The 15,614-nt window shown below is 51.5% G+C and overlaps 1 protein-coding gene across 50 annotated transcripts in view; it reads right to left on the minus strand.

Annotated features, from left to right (window-relative positions):
- MUC2 (mucin 2, oligomeric mucus/gel-forming) overlaps positions 1-15,614 on the minus strand; it is a 72,075-nt gene that overhangs the window by 18,947 nt on the left and 37,514 nt on the right. For 22 of the 50 annotated variants that reach the window (XM_052692728.1, XM_052692706.1, XM_052692685.1 and 19 more), the window contains 12 exons: positions 14,819-15,448; positions 13,380-13,619; positions 12,463-12,702; positions 10,107-10,346; positions 8,901-9,530; positions 7,462-7,701; positions 6,545-6,784; positions 5,106-5,345; positions 4,189-4,428; positions 2,983-3,612; positions 1,544-1,783; positions 627-866 (listed from right to left, as the gene is read on the minus strand). In XM_052692728.1, the coding sequence (XP_052548688.1) occupies positions 627-866; positions 1,544-1,783; positions 2,983-3,612; positions 4,189-4,428; positions 5,106-5,345; positions 6,545-6,784; positions 7,462-7,701; positions 8,901-9,530; positions 10,107-10,346; positions 12,463-12,702; positions 13,380-13,619; positions 14,819-15,448 (4,050 nt within the window). Of the gene's footprint in view, positions 1-626; positions 867-1,543; positions 1,784-2,982; positions 3,613-4,188; positions 4,429-5,105; positions 5,346-6,544; positions 6,785-7,461; positions 7,702-8,900; positions 9,531-10,106; positions 10,347-11,229; positions 11,264-12,462; positions 12,703-13,379; positions 13,620-14,818; positions 15,449-15,614 lie in introns of all 50 variants that reach the window. The other 28 variants (XM_052692710.1, XM_052692700.1, XM_052692691.1 and 25 more) reach the window with 24 other exon arrangements.

The following is a 15,614-nucleotide window of genomic DNA, read 5'->3' on the forward strand; positions in this document are numbered from 1 at the left end:
GCTTCAGGCCAAAGGGCTGCCTCCTTCAATCTGTTCTCAACAAGCATTTTAGAAACACCCCAAGGTACAGAAACGTCTGCCTTCCAATCAAACGCTTATGCTCCATCAGCAGGACGTGAACATACACATGACTGACAGAGAATCACTGCAGGAACTAAAAAGAATTGAACACAAACGCAGAGGAAGAAAGGGCAGAAGGTCAGAATGTCTGTGACCTGCAAGCACCAGAAACCAGAGTGCCCAAAACAAAAGCCCACAGCCCGTACACGAGATGCCTCCTAAGGGAATGCTCTCTCTAGATTGAGGACAAGATATGACAGCAGCAAAAGGAAGACTTCCAGTCCGACCCCTGCCGGCCTAAGACAACCCGCTGCCCCTAGCTGAGAAAACCTTTTCCTAGGACACGCGGTGTCAGGGAACAAGGCACCTTCTGCCCAGGACAAATGCTCTCGCCGTGCCTCCAAACAGCAAGATTCAGGACTACCTGTGGGCTTCTGCTCCACTGAGGAACGTTCAGCAACTACTCCCGGCCCTCAGCCCATACACGAAGCCTAAGTTCAGGCGCTCACAGGCCTTCACCTCTCCCTCTACAAGGCAACACGTGACAGGCATGGCCAGACAATTACCTTCCGTTGTCGTGGGTGGAGGTGTTAGGGAGGTGGTGGGTGTTGGCCTGGGTGTGGATGTGCTGACTGAAGTCGGGCCGGATGTGGGCGAGCTGGTAATAGGAGTGGTGCTCACGGTGCTGCTGGCGGTGCTGCTGGAGAGCGTCGTGCCAGAGGTGGTAGTGGGGGCAGACGTGGTTGGTGTGGGCGGGGCAGTTGTGCTTGACACAACTGTACTCGTGGTGCTCTGGGAAGTGGGACCTGGGATAACACAGGGATTCATCATTGCAGAAAAACATTTCCTCCTAATTCCTCCTTAACTCCCTGTTTCTCTACTGACTTCATCAAAATCCACCACCTGAAACCCACCAAGCTCAGAGAACTGGAAAGCAGAACATCTTACTAGCGGTATTACTTTCGTTCAGCAATTACACACCAAGGTTTCGTACAACCTCCATGGGAGACACATGGAAACACTATACCTAAGACCAATACTGCATCAAAACACCGTGTGCACAGTGAGGACCATGCTCAGGCTCCAAGAACTCCACAGCCCCTAAGCCAGCTGAATGCATTCCAATCATCCTTACGCTTCACTCCTCCGTCACTACTGCTGTCACATTCTAACCCATGGGGACACCACCGTTCCCAATGCAGCAAATCCGCTCCCACCACAACTACTTTCCTTCCAAGCTATATGGCCCTAGAACAGTAAGCAAACTCTACTCCGTACGCTCTCACGTCTTGAAAACCGTTCTACCGCATTTTTTCTTGCCATGCCATTTATCTACATCTGCAGGTCTTCCGGCCCAAGACAAACAAATTCTTCGCACGGTAAAATAGAAAGCATGAGAACTGGCGTGGGGCACACGTTAATTAAGCAAAGGTGCAGCTGGGAAAGCTACAAGAAAAAACGTAACGCGATGACCAGACATTACCTTGCGTTGTCGTGGGTGGAGGTGTTAGGGAGGTGGTGGGTGTTGGCCTGGGTGTGGATGTGCTGACTGAAGTCGGGCCGGATGTGGACGAGCTGGTAATAGGAGTGGTGCTCACGGTGCTGCTGGCGGTGCTGCTGGAGAGCGTCGTGCCAGAGGTGGTAGTGGGGGCAGACGTGGTTGGTGTGGGCGGGGCACTGCTACTCGACACGCTTGTACTTGTGGTGCTCTGGGAAGTGGGACCTGGGAAAACACAGGGTTTCATCATTGCAAGCAGGCAAATTGCATTTCCTCTTTCATTCCTCATTTCTCTACTGACTTCATCAAGCTCCACCACCACAAGCCCGAGAAGGTGAGACTGTAGGGAAGGACGCAGTCTCATTAGTAGTATTTGTGTCATTCAGGAATTATGCACCAAGGTTTCCGAAAACCTGCTTCGGAGACACATGCAAACACTACGTCTACCACCAATGCAGCATCTCACCACCGCGTGCACAGTGAAGCTTGTAGCTCAGGCGACAAGAACTCCGCAGCCCTTCAGCCAGCTGAATGCATTCCGATCATCCTTAGGCTTCATTCTTCCTTACCTTTTGCTGTCACGCTCTATTCCATGGAAGGACCACCGTTCCCAATGCAGGAAACTATCAGGCCCGTTTTCCCTCCACAACTAATTTCCTGCCCGCGCATCTGGGGCTCCAGTACAACTACTGAAACTCTTCTCCATACCCCTCTCCCGTCTTGAAAGCCATTCTACAGCGTTTTTCCTAGCCATGCCATTTAACTCCAACTGCTTTTCTACCTTCCTGGGCAGCCCATGCTTCAGGCCAAAGGGCTGCCTCCTTCAATCTGTTCTCAACAAGCATTTTAGAAACACCCCAAGGTACAGAAACGTCTGCCTTCCAATCAAACGCTTATGCTCCATCAGCAGGACGTGAACATACACATGACTGACAGAGAATCACTGCAGGAACTAAAAAGAATTGAACACAAACGCAGAGGAAGAAAGGGCAGAAGGTCGGAATGTCTGTGACCTGCAAGCACCAGAAACCAGAGTGCCCAAAACAAAAGCCCACAGCCCGTACACGAGATGCCTCCTAAGGGAATGCTCTCTCTAGATTGAGGACAAGATATGACAGCAGCAAAAGGAAGACTTCCAGTCCGACCCCTGCCGGCCTAAGACAACCCGCTGCCCCTAGCTGAGAAAACCTTTTCCTAGGACACGCGGTGTCAGGGAACAAGGCACCTTCTGCCCAGGACAAATGCTCTCGCCGTGCCTCCAAACAGCAAGATTCAGGACTACCTGTGGGCTTCTGCTCCACTGAGGAACGTTCAGCAACTACTCCCGGCCCTCAGCCCATACACGAAGCCTAAGTTCAGGCGCTCACAGGCCTTCACCTCTCCCTCTACAAGGCAACACGTGACAGGCATGGCCAGACAATTACCTTCCGTTGTCGTGGGTGGAGGTGTTAGGGAGGTGGTGGGTGTTGGCCTGGGTGTGGATGTGCTGACTGAAGTCGGGCCGGATGTGGGCGAGCTGGTAATAGGAGTGGTGCTCACGGTGCTGCTGGCGGTGCTGCTGGAGAGCGTCGTGCCAGAGGTGGTAGTGGGGGCAGACGTGGTTGGTGTGGGCGGGGCAGTTGTGCTTGACACACTCGGAGTGTAAATTGTGCTTGTTGTCGGTGAGAGGGACACCGTTGTGCTGGTTTCTCCTCTGGTTGTAGTCGTGATAGCTGTTGTGCACTCTGGTCTTAATGGTGGTGTACAGCAGACTTTGATCTGATAATTCAGGCAGACTGGCATTGGTATCACACCCCCTGCGGTCTGATCGTCATTTTTACAGATGAGTCCTGTGTTAACATCACACTCCACTTTCTGCCCTAAGTCTTCTATAGGAGTGTCTGGAAATTTCTCAGCTCTGCAGGAAATGTTCTCAGCCTTCGTACAGTTCCATGAAGGGATCTTATTCTGAATTGTTTCGAAGGTCTCATCATCACCATTCCCTGGGCCATACTGTGGGTAACTCACATCGATCCAGTCGGTCCAGATGCAGTCCTCCGGAACGGTGCAGTCTACTGCGGTTGGACATCAGTAAAAGTAAACAATTAGGAACGACACAATCACTTGGAGGAGGTGATAACAGATGGGAGGATCACGCACGTGTTGATGGCAATAAGTGCCACGCTTCCATCTGAGGACTAGCCCATGAAACCCACAACGGGAAAAAATGCTTCTCCCAGCAGAAAAATGGCATGCCAGTGCCCAAAAAGCACCGAAGGCAAGCAGCAGAAGAAAGGGAAGAAGGTCAGAAAAGCCACCGCCCAAAAGGACCTGAAACAAAAGTGTCACAACAATAAGCTCCATGCCAAATTGAAACCGGGTTCGCACACAGAAGGACCTCACCAGCTGAAGGAAAGCAACTCAAAGCAGCAAAAGAAGGACATCCTGTCTGGTCAAAGTTCTTGTAGCAGGCTACAGGATTACACAAGTTCTAAAGAGCTGTGCAGAGAAAAGGAACAAGGGACTTTCTGTCCAAGACAAAACACTCTTCTCACAGTAAAAAAGAAAGCGTGAGAACTAGCGTTAATTCAACTAAGGTGCAGCAGAGAAAGTCGACGAGAAAAAACATAACGCAATGACCAGACAATTACCTTCTGTTGTCGTGGGTGGAGGTGTTAGGGAGGTGGTGGGTGTTGGCCTGGGTGTGGATGTGCTGACTGAAGTCGGGCCGGATGTGGACGAGCTGGTAATAGGAGTGGTGCTCACGGTGCTGCTGGCGGTGCTGCTGGAGAGCGTCGTGCCAGAGGTGGTAGTGGGGGCAGACGTGGTTGGTGTGGGCGGGGCAGTTGTGCTTGACACAACTGTACTCGTGGTGCTCTGGGAAGTGGGACCTGGGATAACACAGGGATTCATCATTGCAGAAAAACATTTCCTCCTAATTCCTCCTTAACTCCTTGTTTCTCTACTGACTTCATCAAAATCCACCACCTGAAACCCACCAAGCTCAGAGAATTGGAAAGCAGAACATCTTACTAGCGGTATTACTTTCGTTCAGCAATTACACACCAAGGTTTCGTACAACCTCCATGGGAGACACATGGAAACACTATACCTAAGACCAATACTGCATCAAAACACCGTGTGCACAGTGAGGACCATGCTCAGGCTCCAAGAACTCCACAGCCCCTAAGCCAGCTGAATGCATTCCAATCATCCTTACGCTTCACTCCTCCGTCACTACTGCTGTCACATTCTAACCCATGGGGACACCACCGTTCCCAATGCAGCAAATCCGCTCCCACCACAACTACTTTCCTTCCAAGCAATATGGCCCTAGAACAGTAAGCAAACTCTACTCCGTACGCTCTCACGTCTTGAAAACCGTTCTACCGCATTTTTTCTTGCCATGCCATTTATCTACATCTGCAGGTCTTCCGGCCCAAGACAAACAAATTCTTTGCACGGTAAAATAGAAAGCATGAGAACTGGCGTGGGGCACACGTTAATTAAGCAAAGGTGCAGCTGGGAAAGCTACAAGAAAAAACGTAACGCGATGACCAGACATTACCTTGCGTTGTCGTGGGTGGAGGTGTTAGGGAGGTGGTGGGTGTTGGCCTGGGTGTGGATGTGCTGACTGAAGTCGGGCCGGATGTGGACGAGCTGGTAATAGGAGTGGTGCTCACGGTGCTGCTGGCGGTGCTGCTGGAGAGCGTCGTGCCAGAGGTGGTAGTGGGGGCAGACGTGGTTGGTGTGGGCGGGGCACTGCTACTCGACACGCTTGTACTTGTGGTGCTCTGGGAAGTGGGACCTGGGAAAACACAGGGTTTCATCATTGCAAGCAGGCAAATTGCATTTCCTCTTTCATTCCTCATTTCTCTACTGACTTCATCAAGCTCCACCACCACAAGCCCGAGAAGGTGAGACTGTAGGGAAGGACGCAGTCTCATTAGTAGTATTTGTGTCATTCAGGAATTATGCACCAAGGTTTCCGAAAACCTGCTTCGGAGACACATGCAAACACTACGTCTACCACCAATGCAGCATCTCACCACCGCGTGCACAGTGAAGCTTGTAGCTCAGGCGACAAGAACTCCGCAGCCCTTCAGCCAGCTGAATGCATTCCGATCATCCTTAGGCTTCATTCTTCCTTACCTTTTGCTGTCACGCTCTATTCCATGGAAAGACCACCGTTCCCAATGCAGGAAACTATCAGGCCCGTTTTCCCTCCACAACTAATTTCCTGCCCGCGCATCTGGGGCTCCAGTACAACTACTGAAACTCTTCTCCATACCCCTCTCCCGTCTTGTAAGCCATTCTACAGCGTTTTTCCTAGCCATGCCATTTAACTCCAACTGCTTTTCTACCTTCCTGGGCAGCCCACGCTTCAGGCCAAAGGGCTGCCTCCTTCAATCTGTTCTCAACAAGCATTTTAGAAACACCCCAAGGTACAGAAACGTCTGCCTTCCAATCAAACGCTTATGCTCCATCAGCAGGACGTGAACATACACATGACTGACAGAGAATCACTGCAGGAACTAAAAAGAATTGAACACAAACGCAGAGGAAGAAAGGGCAGAAGGTCAGAATGTCTGTGACCTGCAAGCACCAGAAACCAGAGTGCCCAAAACAAAAGCCCACAGCCCGTACACGAGATGCCTCCTAAGGGAATGCTCTCTCTAGATTGAGGACAAGATATGACAGCAGCAAAAGGAAGACTTCCAGTCCGACCCCTGCCGGCCTAAGACAACCCGCTGCCCCTAGCTGAGAAAACCTTTTCCTAGGACACGCGGTGTCAGGGAACAAGGCACCTTCTGCCCAGGACAAATGCTCTCGCCGTGCCTCCAAACAGCAAGATTCAGGACTACCTGTGGGCTTCTGCTCCACTGAGGAACGTTCAGCAACTACTCCCGGCCCTCAGCCCATACACGAAGCCTAAGTTCAGGCGCTCACAGGCCTTCACCTCTCCCTCTACAAGGCAACACGTGACAGGCATGGCCAGACAATTACCTTCCGTTGTCGTGGGTGGAGGTGTTAGGGAGGTGGTGGGTGTTGGCCTGGGTGTGGATGTGCTGACTGAAGTCGGGCCGGATGTGGGCGAGCTGGTAATAGGAGTGGTGCTCACGGTGCTGCTGGCGGTGCTGCTGGAGAGCGTCGTGCCAGAGGTGGTAGTGGGGGCAGACGTGGTTGGTGTGGGCGGGGCAGTTGTGCTTGACACAACTGTACTCGTGGTGCTCTGGGAAGTGGGACCTGGGATAACACAGGGATTCATCATTGCAGAAAAACATTTCCTCCTAATTCCTCCTTAACTCCCTGTTTCTCTACTGACTTCATCAAAATCCACCACCTGAAACCCACCAAGCTCAGAGAATTGGAAAGCAGAACATCTTACTAGCGGTATTACTTTCGTTCAGCAATTACACACCAAGGTTTCGTACAACCTCCATGGGAGACACATGGAAACACTATACCTAAGACCAATACTGCATCAAAACACCGTGTGCACAGTGAGGACCATGCTCAGGCTCCAAGAACTCCACAGCCCCTAAGCCAGCTGAATGCATTCCAATCATCCTTACGCTTCACTCCTCCGTCACTACTGCTGTCACATTCTAACCCATGGGGACACCACCGTTCCCAATGCAGCAAATCCGCTCCCACCACAACTACTTTCCTTCCAAGCTATATGGCCCTAGAACAGTAAGCAAACTCTACTCCGTACGCTCTCACGTCTTGAAAACCGTTCTACCGCATTTTTTCTTGCCATGCCATTTATCTACATCTGCAGGTCTTCCGGCCCAAGACAAACAAATTCTTCGCACGGTAAAATAGAAAGCATGAGAACTGGCGTGGGGCACACGTTAATTAAGCAAAGGTGCAGCTGGGAAAGCTACAAGAAAAAACGTAACGCGATGACCAGACATTACCTTGCGTTGTCGTGGGTGGAGGTGTTAGGGAGGTGGTGGGTGTTGGCCTGGGTGTGGATGTGCTGACTGAAGTCGGGCCGGATGTGGACGAGCTGGTAATAGGAGTGGTGCTCACGGTGCTGCTGGCGGTGCTGCTGGAGAGCGTCGTGCCAGAGGTGGTAGTGGGGGCAGACGTGGTTGGTGTGGGCGGGGCACTGCTACTCGACACGCTTGTACTTGTGGTGCTCTGGGAAGTGGGACCTGGGAAAACACAGGGTTTCATCATTGCAAGCAGGCAAATTGCATTTCCTCTTTCATTCCTCATTTCTCTACTGACTTCATCAAGCTCCACCACCACAAGCCCGAGAAGGTGAGACTGTAGGGAAGGACGCAGTCTCATTAGTAGTATTTGTGTCATTCAGGAATTATGCACCAAGGTTTCCGAAAACCTGCTTCGGAGACACATGCAAACACTACGTCTACCACCAATGCAGCATCTCACCACCGCGTGCACAGTGAAGCTTGTAGCTCAGGCGACAAGAACTCCGCAGCCCTTCAGCCAGCTGAATGCATTCCGATCATCCTTAGGCTTCATTCTTCCTTACCTTTTGCTGTCACGCTCTATTCCATGGAAAGACCACCGTTCCCAATGCAGGAAACTATCAGGCCCGTTTTCCCTCCACAACTAATTTCCTGCCCGCGCATCTGGGGCTCCAGTACAACTACTGAAACTCTTCTCCATACCCCTCTCCCGTCTTGAAAGCCATTCTACAGCGTTTTTCCTTGCCATGCCATTTAACTCCAACTGCTTTTCTACCTTCCTGGGCAGCCCATGCTTCAGGCCAAAGGGCTGCCTCCTTCAATCTGTTCTCAACAAGCATTTTAGAAACACCCCAAGGTACAGAAACGTCTGCCTTCCAATCAAACGCTTATGCTCCATCAGCAGGACGTGAACATACACATGACTGACAGAGAATCACTGCAGGAACTAAAAAGAATTGAACACAAACGCAGAGGAAGAAAGGGCAGAAGGTCGGAATGTCTGTGACCTGCAAGCACCAGAAACCAGAGTGCCCAAAACAAAAGCCCACAGCCCGTACACGAGATGCCTCCTAAGGGAATGCTCTCTCTAGATTGAGGACAAGATATGACAGCAGCAAAAGGAAGACTTCCAGTCCGACCCCTGCCGGCCTAAGACAACCCGCTGCCCCTAGCTGAGAAAACCTTTTCCTAGGACACGCGGTGTCAGGGAACAAGGCACCTTCTGCCCAGGACAAATGCTCTCGCCGTGCCTCCAAACAGCAAGATTCAGGACTACCTGTGGGCTTCTGCTCCACTGAGGAACGTTCAGCAACTACTCCCGGCCCTCAGCCCATACACGAAGCCTAAGTTCAGGCGCTCACAGGCCTTCACCTCTCCCTCTACAAGGCAACACGTGACAGGCATGGCCAGACAATTACCTTCCGTTGTCGTGGGTGGAGGTGTTAGGGAGGTGGTGGGTGTTGGCCTGGGTGTGGATGTGCTGACTGAAGTCGGGCCGGATGTGGGCGAGCTGGTAATAGGAGTGGTGCTCACGGTGCTGCTGGCGGTGCTGCTGGAGAGCGTCGTGCCAGAGGTGGTAGTGGGGGCAGACGTGGTTGGTGTGGGCGGGGCAGTTGTGCTTGACACACTCGGAGTGTAAATTGTGCTTGTTGTCGGTGAGAGAGACACCGTTGTGCTGGTTTCTCCTCTGGTTGTAGTCGTGATAGCTGTTGTGCACTCTGGTCTTAATGGTGGTGTACAGCAGACTTTGATCTGATAATTCAGGCAGACTGGCATTGGTATCACACCCCCTGCGGTCTGATCGTCATTTTTACAGATGAGTCCTGTGTTAACATCACACTCCACTTTCTGCCCTAAGTCTTCTATAGGAGTGTCTGGAAATTTCTCAGCTCTGCAGGAAATGTTCTCAGCCTTCGTACAGTTCCATGAAGGGATCTTATTCTGAATTGTTTCGAAGGTCTCATCATCACCATTCCCTGGGCCATACTGTGGGTAACTCACATCGATCCAGTCGGTCCAGATGCAGTCCTCCGGAACGGTGCAGTCTACTGCGGTTGGACATCAGTAAAAGTAAACAATTAGGAACGACACAATCACTTGGAGGAGGTGATAACAGATGGGAGGATCACGCACGTGTTGATGGCAATAAGTGCCACGCTTCCATCTGAGGACTAGCCCATGAAACCCACAACGGGAAAAAATGCTTCTCCCAGCAGAAAAATGGCATGCCAGTGCCCAAAAAGCACCGAAGGCAAGCAGCAGAAGAAAGGGAAGAAGGTCAGAAAAGCCACCGCCCAAAAGGACCTGAAACAAAAGTGTCACAACAATAAGCTCCATGCCAAATTGAAACCGGGTTCGCACACAGAAGGACCTCACCAGCTGAAGGAAAGCAACTCAAAGCAGCAAAAGAAGGACATCCTGTCTGGTCAAAGTTCTTGTAGCAGGCTACAGGATTACACAAGTTCTAAAGAGCTGTGCAGAGAAAAGGAACAAGGGACTTTCTGTCCAAGACAAAACACTCTTCTCACAGTAAAAAAGAAAGCGTGAGAACTAGCGTTAATTCAACTAAGGTGCAGCAGAGAAAGTCGACGAGAAAAAACATAACGCAATGACCAGACAATTACCTTCTGTTGTCGTGGGTGGAGGTGTTAGGGAGGTGGTGGGTGTTGGCCTGGGTGTGGATGTGCTGACTGAAGTCGGGCCGGATGTGGACGAGCTGGTAATAGGAGTGGTGCTCACGGTGCTGCTGGCGGTGCTGCTGGAGAGCGTCGTGCCAGAGGTGGTAGTGGGGGCAGACGTGGTTGGTGTGGGCGGGGCAGTTGTGCTTGACACAACTGTACTCGTGGTGCTCTGGGAAGTGGGACCTGGGATAACACAGGGATTCATCATTGCAGAAAAACATTTCCTCCTAATTCCTCCTTAACTCCTTGTTTCTCTACTGACTTCATCAAAATCCACCACCTGAAACCCACCAAGCTCAGAGAATTGGAAAGCAGAACATCTTACTAGCGGTATTACTTTCGTTCAGCAATTACACACCAAGGTTTCGTACAACCTCCATGGGAGACACATGGAAACACTATACCTAAGACCAATACTGCATCAAAACACCGTGTGCACAGTGAGGACCATGCTCAGGCTCCAAGAACTCCACAGCCCCTAAGCCAGCTGAATGCATTCCAATCATCCTTACGCTTCACTCCTCCGTCACTACTGCTGTCACATTCTAACCCATGGGGACACCACCGTTCCCAATGCAGCAAATCCGCTCCCACCACAACTACTTTCCTTCCAAGCAATATGGCCCTAGAACAGTAAGCAAACTCTACTCCGTACGCTCTCACGTCTTGAAAACCGTTCTACCGCATTTTTTCTTGCCATGCCATTTATCTACATCTGCAGGTCTTCCGGCCCAAGACAAACAAATTCTTTGCACGGTAAAATAGAAAGCATGAGAACTGGCGTGGGGCACACGTTAATTAAGCAAAGGTGCAGCTGGGAAAGCTACAAGAAAAAACGTAACGCGATGACCAGACATTACCTTGCGTTGTCGTGGGTGGAGGTGTTAGGGAGGTGGTGGGTGTTGGCCTGGGTGTGGATGTGCTGACTGAAGTCGGGCCAGATGTGGACGAGCTGGTAATAGGAGTGGTGCTCACGGTGCTGCTGGCGGTGCTGCTGGAGAGCGTCGTGCCAGAGGTGGTAGTGGGGGCAGACGTGGTTGGTGTGGGCGGGGCACTGCTACTCGACACGCTTGTACTTGTGGTGCTCTGGGAAGTGGGACCTGGGAAAACACAGGGTTTCATCATTGCAAGCAGGCAAATTGCATTTCCTCTTTCATTCCTCATTTCTCTACTGACTTCATCAAGCTCCACCACCACAAGCCCGAGAAGGTGAGACTGTAGGGAAGGACGCAGTCTCATTAGTAGTATTTGTGTCATTCAGGAATTATGCACCAAGGTTTCCGAAAACCTGCTTCGGAGACACATGCAAACACTACGTCTACCACCAATGCAGCATCTCACCACCGCGTGCACAGTGAAGCTTGTAGCTCAGGCGACAAGAACTCCGCAGCCCTTCAGCCAGCTGAATGCATTCCGATCATCCTTAGGCTTCATTCTTCCTTACCTTTTGCTGTCACGCTCTATTCCATGGAAAGACCACCGTTCCCAATGCAGGAAACTATCAGGCCCGTTTTCCCTCCACAACTAATTTCCTGCCCGCGCATCTGGGGCTCCAGTACAACTACTGAAACTCTTCTCCATACCCCTCTCCCGTCTTGTAAGCCATTCTACAGCGTTTTTCCTAGCCATGCCATTTAACTCCAACTGCTTTTCTACCTTCCTGGGCAGCCCACGCTTCAGGCCAAAGGGCTGCCTCCTTCAATCTGTTCTCAACAAGCATTTTAGAAACACCCCAAGGTACAGAAACGTCTGCCTTCCAATCAAACGCTTATGCTCCATCAGCAGGACGTGAACATACACATGACTGACAGAGAATCACTGCAGGAACTAAAAAGAATTGAACACAAACGCAGAGGAAGAAAGGGCAGAAGGTCAGAATGTCTGTGACCTGCAAGCACCAGAAACCAGAGTGCCCAAAACAAAAGCCCACAGCCCGTACACGAGATGCCTCCTAAGGGAATGCTCTCTCTAGATTGAGGACAAGATATGACAGCAGCAAAAGGAAGACTTCCAGTCCGACCCCTGCCGGCCTAAGACAACCCGCTGCCCCTAGCTGAGAAAACCTTTTCCTAGGACACGCGGTGTCAGGGAACAAGGCACCTTCTGCCCAGGACAAATGCTCTCGCCGTGCCTCCAAACAGCAAGATTCAGGACTACCTGTGGGCTTCTGCTCCACTGAGGAACGTTCAGCAACTACTCCCGGCCCTCAGCCCATACACGAAGCCTAAGTTCAGGCGCTCACAGGCCTTCACCTCTCCCTCTACAAGGCAACACGTGACAGGCATGGCCAGACAATTACCTTCCGTTGTCGTGGGTGGAGGTGTTAGGGAGGTGGTGGGTGTTGGCCTGGGTGTGGATGTGCTGACTGAAGTCGGGCCGGATGTGGGCGAGCTGGTAATAGGAGTGGTGCTCACGGTGCTGCTGGCGGTGCTGCTGGAGAGCGTCGTGCCAGAGGTGGTAGTGGGGGCAGACGTGGTTGGTGTGGGCGGGGCAGTTGTGCTTGACACAACTGTACTCGTGGTGCTCTGGGAAGTGGGACCTGGGATAACACAGGGATTCATCATTGCAGAAAAACATTTCCTCCTAATTCCTCCTTAACTCCCTGTTTCTCTACTGACTTCATCAAAATCCACCACCTGAAACCCACCAAGCTCAGAGAATTGGAAAGCAGAACATCTTACTAGCGGTATTACTTTCGTTCAGCAATTACACACCAAGGTTTCGTACAACCTCCATGGGAGACACATGGAAACACTATACCTAAGACCAATACTGCATCAAAACACCGTGTGCACAGTGAGGACCATGCTCAGGCTCCAAGAACTCCACAGCCCCTAAGCCAGCTGAATGCATTCCAATCATCCTTACGCTTCACTCCTCCGTCACTACTGCTGTCACATTCTAACCCATGGGGACACCACCGTTCCCAATGCAGCAAATCCGCTCCCACCACAACTACTTTCCTTCCAAGCTATATGGCCCTAGAACAGTAAGCAAACTCTACTCCGTACGCTCTCACGTCTTGAAAACCGTTCTACCGCATTTTTTCTTGCCATGCCATTTATCTACATCTGCAGGTCTTCCGGCCCAAGACAAACAAATTCTTCGCACGGTAAAATAGAAAGCATGAGAACTGGCGTGGGGCACACGTTAATTAAGCAAAGGTGCAGCTGGGAAAGCTACAAGAAAAAACGTAACGCGATGACCAGACATTACCTTGCGTTGTCGTGGGTGGAGGTGTTAGGGAGGTGGTGGGTGTTGGCCTGGGTGTGGATGTGCTGACTGAAGTCGGGCCGGATGTGGACGAGCTGGTAATAGGAGTGGTGCTCACGGTGCTGCTGGCGGTGCTGCTGGAGAGCGTCGTGCCAGAGGTGGTAGTGGGGGCAGACGTGGTTGGTGTGGGCGGGGCACTGCTACTCGACACGCTTGTACTTGTGGTGCTCTGGGAAGTGGGACCTGGGAAAACACAGGGTTTCATCATTGCAAGCAGGCAAATTGCATTTCCTCTTTCATTCCTCATTTCTCTACTGACTTCATCAAGCTCCACCACCACAAGCCCGAGAAGGTGAGACTGTAGGGAAGGACGCAGTCTCATTAGTAGTATTTGTGTCATTCAGGAATTATGCACCAAGGTTTCCGAAAACCTGCTTCGGAGACACATGCAAACACTACGTCTACCACCAATGCAGCATCTCACCACCGCGTGCACAGTGAAGCTTGTAGCTCAGGCGACAAGAACTCCGCAGCCCTTCAGCCAGCTGAATGCATTCCGATCATCCTTAGGCTTCATTCTTCCTTACCTTTTGCTGTCACGCTCTATTCCATGGAAAGACCACCGTTCCCAATGCAGGAAACTATCAGGCCCGTTTTCCCTCCACAACTAATTTCCTGCCCGCGCATCTGGGGCTCCAGTACAACTACTGAAACTCTTCTCCATACCCCTCTCCCGTCTTGAAAGCCATTCTACAGCGTTTTTCCTTGCCATGCCATTTAACTCCAACTGCTTTTCTACCTTCCTGGGCAGCCCATGCTTCAGGCCAAAGGGCTGCCTCCTTCAATCTGTTCTCAACAAGCATTTTAGAAACACCCCAAGGTACAGAAACGTCTGCCTTCCAATCAAACGCTTATGCTCCATCAGCAGGACGTGAACATACACATGACTGACAGAGAATCACTGCAGGAAATAAAAAGAATTGAACACAAACGCAGAGGAAGAAAGGGCAGAAGGTCGGAATGTCTGTGACCTGCAAGCACCAGAAACCAGAGTGCCCAAAACAAAAGCCCACAGCCCGTACACGAGATGCCTCCTAAGGGAATGCTCTCTCTAGATTGAGGACAAGATATGACAGCAGCAAAAGGAAGACTTCCAGTCCGACCCCTGCCGGCCTAAGACAACCCGCTGCCCCTAGCTGAGAAAACCTTTTCCTAGGACACGCGGTGTCAGGGAACAAGGCACCTTCTGCCCAGGACAAATGCTCTCGCCGTGCCTCCAAACAGCAAGATTCAGGACTACCTGTGGGCTTCTGCTCCACTGAGGAACGTTCAGCAACTACTCCCGGCCCTCAGCCCATACACAAAGCCTAAGTTCAGGCGCTCACAGGCCTTCACCTCTCCCTCTACAAGGCAACACGTGACAGGCATGGCCAGACAATTACCTTCCGTTGTCGTGGGTGGAGGTGTTAGGGAGGTGGTGGGTGTTGGCCTGGGTGTGGATGTGCTGACTGAAGTCGGGCCGGATGTGGGCGAGCTGGTAATAGGAGTGGTGCTCACGGTGCTGCTGGCGGTGCTGCTGGAGAGCGTCGTGCCAGAGGTGGTAGTGGGGGCAGACGTGGTTGGTGTGGGCGGGGCAGTTGTGCTTGACACACTCGGAGTGTAAATTGTGCTTGTTGTCGGTGAGAGGGACACCGTTGTGCTGGTTTCTCCTCTGGTTGTAGTCGTGATAGCTGTTGTGCACTCTGGTCTTAATGGTGGTGTACAGCAGACTTTGATCTGATAATTCAGGCAGACTGGCATTGGTATCACACCCCCTGCGGTCTGATCGTCATTTTTACAGATGAGTCCTGTGTTAACATCACACTCCACTTTCTGCCCTAAGTCTTCTATAGGAGTGTCTGGAAATTTCTCAGCTCTGCAGGAAATGTTCTCAGCCTTCGTACAGTTCCATGAAGGGATCTTATTCTGAATTGTTTCGAAGGTCTCATCATCACCATTCCCTGGGCCATACTGTGGGTAACTCACATCGATCCAGTCGGTCCAGATGCAGTCCTCCGGAACGGTGCAGTCTACTGCGGTTGGACATCAGTAAAAGTAAACAATTAGGAACGACACAATCACTTGGAGGAGGTGATAACAGATGGGAGGATCACGCACGTGTTGATGGCAATAAGTGCCACGCTTCCATCTGAGGACTAGCCCATGAAACCCACAACGGGAAAAAATGCTTCTCCCAGC

Source organism: Tympanuchus pallidicinctus, unplaced genomic scaffold (genome assembly GCF_026119805.1).
Source record: "Tympanuchus pallidicinctus isolate F22 unplaced genomic scaffold, pur_lepc_1.0 scaffold3, whole genome shotgun sequence".
In the NCBI taxonomy this organism is placed as follows: domain Eukaryota; kingdom Metazoa; phylum Chordata; class Aves; order Galliformes; family Phasianidae; genus Tympanuchus; species Tympanuchus pallidicinctus.